The sequence below is a fragment of the Vipera berus genome (genome assembly GCF_964194415.1).
Source record: "Vipera berus genome assembly, chromosome: 12".
Lineage (NCBI taxonomy): Eukaryota > Metazoa > Chordata > Lepidosauria > Squamata > Viperidae > Vipera > Vipera berus.
The window spans coordinates 21,092,527-21,099,611 of NC_138215.1; the positions used below are offsets into that span (position 1 = coordinate 21,092,527).

The window sequence follows — 7,085 nt, forward strand, 5'->3', positions numbered from 1 at the left end:
ATAGCTCCTGATATTCTGACAAAAGTTACCGTTGCTATCTGCTTATTTAATGGCATCCCAGTAATAGGATTGCTTTTTGAAAAAAATGCTGCAAAAGTAGTTAAAATGGAGTTTTTGTGCTACTGAAATACTGAGACTACCTGGCCCTAATGCCATTTTAAAGGTGCTTTTTATAACCCCTCCATTTGTAACACTGAAGTAACTTACAGACTATTGCAGAGTTAGAGTCCAAGCCAGACGTTTGCATAGAATTCTCCTCCCTGGGGAGGCAAGCTCTGACTTTCAGGTGCCCCGAACTGCCTTTCCCAGCACCCTGCAGGACGACCTGTTTGTCCTACACGAGCAAGAGTACGACAGCCTCCTGGAGTCTGTCTTCAAGACCGAGTTTTTGAGCCTCTTGTCAAAGCGCTACGAGGAGAAAACGCAGAGACGGCTCCCCCTGAAGTTCAGCAACACGTGAGTGGCCCCTGCATGAGGCGCCCCCTGGAGGCAAGGCTGTCAGCTGCGCCCTTGGAGTCCCCCCTCCTGCTTTGCATTGGAATGGGGGAGAGGGAGGACACATTTTGCTGAAATCTCTTGTGTGGGATGTTCAGATACAGAGAGAGACGCTATTTTTAGCTTTGCTTGAGATAGCAAATTCATCCATCACACTTGCTCTGTCAACAGCCCACGTCCTGTAGGCAGAGACAGATGTGCTATTTGCTGAGCTTCCTCCTCGAAGTCTGCCCGTGTCTATGCATCTTCTTAGTGCCACTTCATCTCCCAAGACGTAGTGAAGACCTCCCGGAGAGATGGAGAGCCTCAGGAATCCCAGTGGTGCCCTTAAGGATCCTGCCCCAAGGAGACACATCCAGGGGGAAGACTCTTGCTCCTCCCCCCTTCGGTGTGTCACCTACTCTTCTGCCTTTCTCTGCCAGACTTGAGGTGAAACTGAAAAAAGAGACCTGGGGGCCGTGGAAGGCTGGAGGCTCTCGCCAAGTGCAGTTCAGCCAAGGTCAGGGAGAAGTGGCCATTCTCCGGCCAAGCAACAAAGTGCTGCAGGTCAGCATCGGGCCCGGACTCCCAAGGAACGCCCGTAAGTACAAACACCCAGAAGTGGGGTGGGGGGTGGCAGGTGCAGATGGTCACTGCTGGACTGAATTCTGGGGTGCGTTGCAGGGCCCACCAAAAGGGGCGTGAGCCAGCCCAGAGGACTTCCCAACAAAATGCCGGGCCAGAACTATCCGATGAGGGCTGCTCCTCCGCCCCCCGGTAAGCTTTCAGAAGATACGCTTCGGCAACCTGCTCCCAATCCTTGGTTCTCGCAGGCTGTTCTCTCTCCCGTCCCTCATCACTATCCTAGGAAGAGCACTTAAAATCCCTTCTGCGCAGGGCAGCTGAAATAGATGATGACAAGATCTCGCCCATTCTGTTGCCACAAAGCAGATCTCTGTGGTGGACAGGAGACTTGAAGGTGGCTCACCCTGTCCGAGTCATCAGTCAAAATCGGCAATGGATTCTAAATGACGGCACTGAGCCATGTTTGGTTTTTAACCTGGATCTGTTGTATTGGCCAAGATGGCTGGATTTGTGCAATAAGCAAAGCGCAAGCCAAATGAAGCAGTTGGGATTCATGCCACGTGTCCTCCCGGAGGAGGAGGAGACCTCCAGACACAGTGACAGGGAGACTTCAAGTTTGGGGGCAGCTGCGCACTAAATGCAAGTGGCTGGGAGTCCCAGTGGCACCTGTTGCCTAGTGGCAAAAAGCCAATCCATGAAGGTGGGCCCCCGCCTTCTGCTCCAAAGCCTGGCAGTTGAACCCCACATCTGTGAAGAAATTCCAGAGGGGCCACAGGGCCTCAACATTTTCATCTTGAAATCCTTTCAGGTCTACAAAATGGGGTGATCAAGCTCCAGCAACAGCCCCTGCATCCTTCGGGCCCAGCAGCAGGCCAGCGGGCCACTCAGAAGAGCCTGCACCCCTCTGTGGCGTGCCCACCACTGCCACGGGTCTCGGGGGGACCAGGAAGGGTATCCCAACAGCCCAGCAGCCTGGATTTCCTCAAAGTGCCTGAGCAAGGGGCCGCCGGGTAAGCCTTGTGCCATGTTGGCTTGGTCAAGCTCCTCTGTTTGAAACGTTTGCTTGTGTGTGTGAAGAGACAAATGTCTGGGCTGGAGGGTTGCTGCGCCTTCCGTCTCTCCTCTGGAGTCCAGGGGAAGGCCCGGGGGGGGGGGGCTGCTTTGCCTGCCTCCCACTGGCAGCATTGTTCAGCTGGTCCTGGTCCAGGAAGCGAGCATGCCAGGCACCTTTCACAGCCCCCCGGAGCCCGGAGAAGCCATCTCACTGCTTTGCCACTGAGCTGAGGCTGCCCTTCCCTCCTACCCCAGGAAACGCAGGCCTTGGCCGCATCTTTGCATTCTGTAGCCCAGATGCCTTTGCAGGGTGTCCAAAACCTATCAACGAATGAAGGAATGTTGCCTTAGCAGCTGCGCCTGGATCCTTCGACTGGTAGAATAGACCCGCCCTAAGTGGATGCTGGGCCTTTCAATTTCAAGGCTCTTTTATATCAGTGAAGCCTGCTGTGCATGAAAAGGGCTACTATGTAAAGCCACACGTGTGCTGAAGCTCCCTCATCACAGCAGGATGCGCCCTGTTCCCATCACACACACACATCCCTAAATGCCCAAACCAAAACACCCCTTCTGGAGAGATCTGCCCGGATGGCCTCTTGGGGCTGAGCTGTGCTCTCCCTCCACACTCGCCCCCAGTTTAATTGGCGCAGTGCAGCCCGTATCCCCACCTGCTGGAGGGAAGTGCCTAACATGCATGTTGTCACTGAATGGTGGATCCCTGTCCAGTATCTCCATCTTCTTCTGGAAGTCCATGTTTCTTCTGGAAACATTCAGTATCTCCTACTCTCGTTCTGAGTATAGGCAACGGTGGCCAAGGCTGATAGGCACTGTAGTCCAAGGCTCAGAACTACATCAGAAACTCTCGTATGCTTTTATTTGCATTTTTTGATAAAAAAACAGAAAGGTGAACCAGGTGAGACCCCTTCTCCAATTACAACAGCGACTCTCCATTTAAAGCTCTTGGCTTTTGTAAACTCACCTTAGGCGCCCTCTAGTCCTCCCTATAAGGTAGGCCAGTCATTTTACAGGTAAGCAGTGGCTTGCAGGGGAGCTGTCTGGACTGTGAAGCCTTGACTCCCCAGTGGTGCCTCTCCTCTCGGGATCTCTGGTGCTCTGTAAGACAAGAAGCATTCTATGGATGCTCTGCAGAGATGACCACACGTGGTTGTCCCTAGTAAATGTAAAATTCAGGTTTAAATCCTTCTGTGCAGGCGCCTATGTGAGACTGCCTGCCGGGCGTGGGGACAGACAACTCAGCCTGGTCCCACAGCCTGACGGCCTTCCTCTCTAACCCTGCAGTGCTTGTAGGCAGATGACAAGCCGCCCCACACCTGCCGGGGGCAGACCCAAGCCCAAGCCCCAGCCCCAACCCAAGCCTCAGGTACCCCAGTGCAGGGCACTGTACGCCTACGATGCCCAAGACACTGACGAGCTCAGCTTCAACGCCAATGACGTCATTGACCTCATCCGAGAAGGTAAGGCTGCTCCTTCTGCTGCAGGGGGGCCGCCACACAAGGAGGCAGTCCAGGAGCTGCAGTGAGGTGGGCACAGGTGGCTGTCTTGCCCGTTAGAGCTGCCTGCTGCCCTCCAAGTTGGACGACATTCTGGGGCAGGGCAGCGCAGCAGATACTTGACGGGAATTCTCTGGTCATACTATGAAACCTGAACTTCTAGACTATAAACTCGCCCAGGATCTTTTTCATATACTTGGACTGCTGAATATTCAGAGAATGGCCAAGTGTTTTTGGTTCTGCACTGTCTGAGACAGGGGAAATGCATCCCCTCCTTTATCCATCTCTGCCCCATCCAGAGTATGCATAAAGGAGCAGTTGGCCCTTGGAGAGAAGGTGCGCCTTTTGCCTCTGCCCTCCACCCTGGGGCACCCCAGGGAGGTATCACCTGCCCAAGGCAAAGGGGGACGCTTGCTCCCTTGACACTGGGCAGGGCTCTTAAATCTCCATTCTGCTTGTGCCCAGTTAGTCATCCCTTTTACTCCATGGCCTAATGTTGGATTAGCTTACTACTCTTCTCCATTTGGATATTGCCCAAAATGGCTTTTTTCTCATCTTAAAAATAGACAAAGAAAAAATGACTTTGGGTGCTGTAGCTTTGCAAATGTCCCTTACTTGTGTCCCACTGCAACCCATTTTCTTAGGTCTGAAATACCAGAACAAGCGGCTGGGGGTGGGGGTGGCAAAGCTTCTTCTAACTAACTGCCCTTCTTTCCAGATCCCTCCGGCTGGTGGACAGGGCGATTAAGAGGCAAACAAGGACTTTTTCCAAATAATTATGTGACCAAGGTGTAGCTCTGACCCTAAGAAACCCTCAATCAGTTCCAAGATGCCAGAGAAGATGCTTTCCAACCCTCTGAGTGATGTGGGAAGCTGCCAGTCTAGGCAAAGTCTACAGTATGCAGGTTCAGTTCCTCCATGAGGTTAAAAAGAGGATAAGTCTGTTTTATGAGAAGCCAAAGCCCACAAAGCCAAGGATTTATTTATTTTATTTAACTCTTTTTCTTGCAAAGAGGAATGTGTTCAAATTACATTCCATTATTTTTAAAAAAAAACAGTTCTGGAAACCATCCAGCGCTCTGTGACGGATTTAGAAGAATTTTGTTTCATTTTTCAAGTGCCTTCAGTTGCTCTGCTGTTTCTTCCAGATTATCTAACGAAGCAATGACGTTCTATGCACATCTATCTCCTCAGTGGGCAGCTTCGCAGGGGAAACAGAGTCTGCTGCTAGTTCTCTGTGGAACCTTGCGCCGCCTCTTTTCCCAAGTGGACACGTCTGACTGTGTGCATCTACACTCTCTCCTACTGTCTTGTCTAGGTATGCTTGTGACTCCAGAAAGGCACCAGAACCAAAGGAAAACAGTATTCTACGCTGCAAATAGTTCATGTTGCTCAGTTAATGTGGCTGGCCCACACTGACTTTTATTATTACTGTATCTATGCATTACCTCCCCCCCCTTTTTTCCTTCCAAGGAAGCTGTAAACTCTTGTCACTGCTTTCATCTGGTGCATGTGTAAAGAAACAAGCCAAGAGCAAAGCTGTACTAATGTGCACAATAAGTAAGTGGCTTGGAATATCATTTGGGGCCCAGGTACTTCATCATAGGAACGTGTCACAATTGCCAGCATTACGAAAAGTTTCCAAAGCTGGTCTGTGCTGCCATGGGCCCTCTGCATGTGGGTTAACTTGCTCTCCTCCCATCAATAAAAACAGAGACTACAATTCCTGTGGCTGCGTGGGGCTCTGTGGGAAGTGCGCTCCCTGCCCTTTTGGGACTGCAAGGCAGCTTTGTGGCTCCAGAACTTAAGAGAGACTGGCCAGTCCTATTGGTTCAAGAAAGGTCTTATTCTCTTACTGCTCGAGGCAGATATTAAAACAGATGAGCTCTCCCCGAACACACACTTTTTGTGAAGCAGTTGTCGTTTTCCATGCCATACAGGCCTTCAGCTTTAAAACCACTCTATTAGGAAGTCCCTCTTGCTATTTTTCAAGGCAGAGTAAAATATTGGTAACTCTCCTATGGGCTTTCAAAGGGCGTTTTTTGCAATGTCTTTATTAAGTATAAATACGTGACATCCTGGCCTATATGCACAGGTCTTGTGCCCACCTCCCATGTGATGTCAGTGGACTCTGGCTGGCACTCACAACAGTTGCTGGGATTCATTTAGCCAACACACTGCTAAGTCTTTAATGGTGCAGGAATTCAGCTGCAGGATGGTGCTCATCTTCTGGAATCTGACGCTGGACTATTTCTCCCTGACTGCCTGATGGGGTTGAGGGACAAGGTCCGGGCCTCTCAACACTACCTAGCCGGGCAGTGTAATTCACTCGTCTTGAAGGGAGACATCTGCATTCCAGGTTGCTTGCCTACTTTGCTAGCAAGGCTACACACTACAGCATAAGGGCTACAGCTCAGACTGGAGGATGAAAGGATTTGATACTTACAATTTGTTTTGCTAGATTCTTATTAAGTCACACCGCATTTCTGGCCAGGTGCCCCATAATCAGGGAGAGCCTCTCCTCCGTGTATCCAGTGTGAAAGCAGAGCTGGAGGTTCTGCAAGAGGAAGCTGGTGTGACAATCCTGTGCAGGCTAGAGCCCCTCCGCTGGGGGACGGGTGCACGTGAGGGCTTGAAAAGGGTCAGCAATGGGGATGCATTTAGGACAGTGCAGCTGACTTGGATGGGGCCACTCTGGGGCAGGTTGACCGGACACTTCCGAAGATAGTAGACTTGTAACAGCATCGTGGAGCATCTTTTACGGTTCAAGGCAGGCACAGCCCCAACTGTGTGGGAAGCTCCAGGGCCAGGCAAGGCAAGAGACGGTCTCGTCTCCAGAGGCTGGATAACAAACTAGATACGGGCCTTGCCAATTTCTGCTATAACTTTTTCTTGGCAAGCTCTTTTGTCCAATCTGCCATCCAACCTGCTATCGGAGCTAAAACATCCCCAAAGAGAGGGTGGCCTGGGAACCGACTCTCTCCTCCCCACACTCAACTACTGGGAATCCCGGTTAACAGTCGTTAAGCAGAACCCACGCGTCCTCAATAGCCTGGTTCTCATTGCGGTTCTCGGAACGACGAGCTCTCCACTGTTCAGCAGCCAAGAAGTCTCCCTCCCCTCAGGCCTGCCCAACACCGCCGCCCCAGAGAAGGTGCTCCGCCATTTAACTTTGGCCAGAGATGCATTCCTACAAAGCTTTGAAGAGCAGCACGCAACTGACGGGGAAACTAGGCGGCGGCCTTGGATCGCCCTCGGACACTCCTGTCCCCGAGAGGCCCCGGCCGGAGCCCCGCGCGCTGCCGCCGGGGGGAACGAGCTCTCCTCGGCGGAGGCGCTGCAGGGCTGCGGATCCCCCGCGCGGAGTGCGGCCCCTCGGAGGAGGCTCGGCCTGGACCCGCTTCGCTGGGCGGCCCGCGGGGGCCTTTTCCAAGGGAGGGGGGCCCGCCTCCTTCCGCTGCG

General features: G+C 52.4%; 2 protein-coding genes across 4 annotated transcripts in view; one reads left to right on the forward strand and one right to left on the reverse strand.

Annotated features, from left to right (window-relative positions):
- MYO1E (myosin IE) overlaps positions 1 to 5,634 on the forward strand; it is a 34,362-nt gene extending 28,728 nt beyond the window's left edge. The window contains exons 23-28 of one of the 3 annotated variants that reach the window (XM_081336978.1): positions 274 to 456; positions 918 to 1,075; positions 1,159 to 1,251; positions 1,868 to 2,069; positions 3,412 to 3,587; positions 4,342 to 5,634. In XM_081336978.1, the coding sequence (XP_081193104.1) occupies positions 274 to 456; positions 918 to 1,075; positions 1,159 to 1,251; positions 1,868 to 2,069; positions 3,412 to 3,587; positions 4,342 to 4,418 (889 nt within the window). In that variant the 3' untranslated portion in view covers positions 4,419 to 5,634. The remainder of the gene's footprint in view (positions 1 to 273; positions 457 to 917; positions 1,076 to 1,158; positions 1,252 to 1,867; positions 2,070 to 3,411; positions 3,588 to 4,341) is intronic. The other 2 variants (XM_081336979.1, XM_081336980.1) reach the window with 2 other exon arrangements.
- Positions 1 to 7,033, reverse strand: part of FAM81A (family with sequence similarity 81 member A) — a 43,588-nt gene extending 36,555 nt beyond the window's left edge. Inside the window, exons 1-2 of the mRNA XM_081336988.1 lie at positions 6,070 to 7,033; positions 3,092 to 3,225 (exon numbers count right to left, since the gene is read on the reverse strand). The gene's annotated coding sequence lies outside the window, so the exon portion shown is untranslated. The remainder of the gene's footprint in view (positions 1 to 3,091; positions 3,226 to 6,069) is intronic.
- Positions 7,034 to 7,085: the final 52 nt, after the last annotated feature.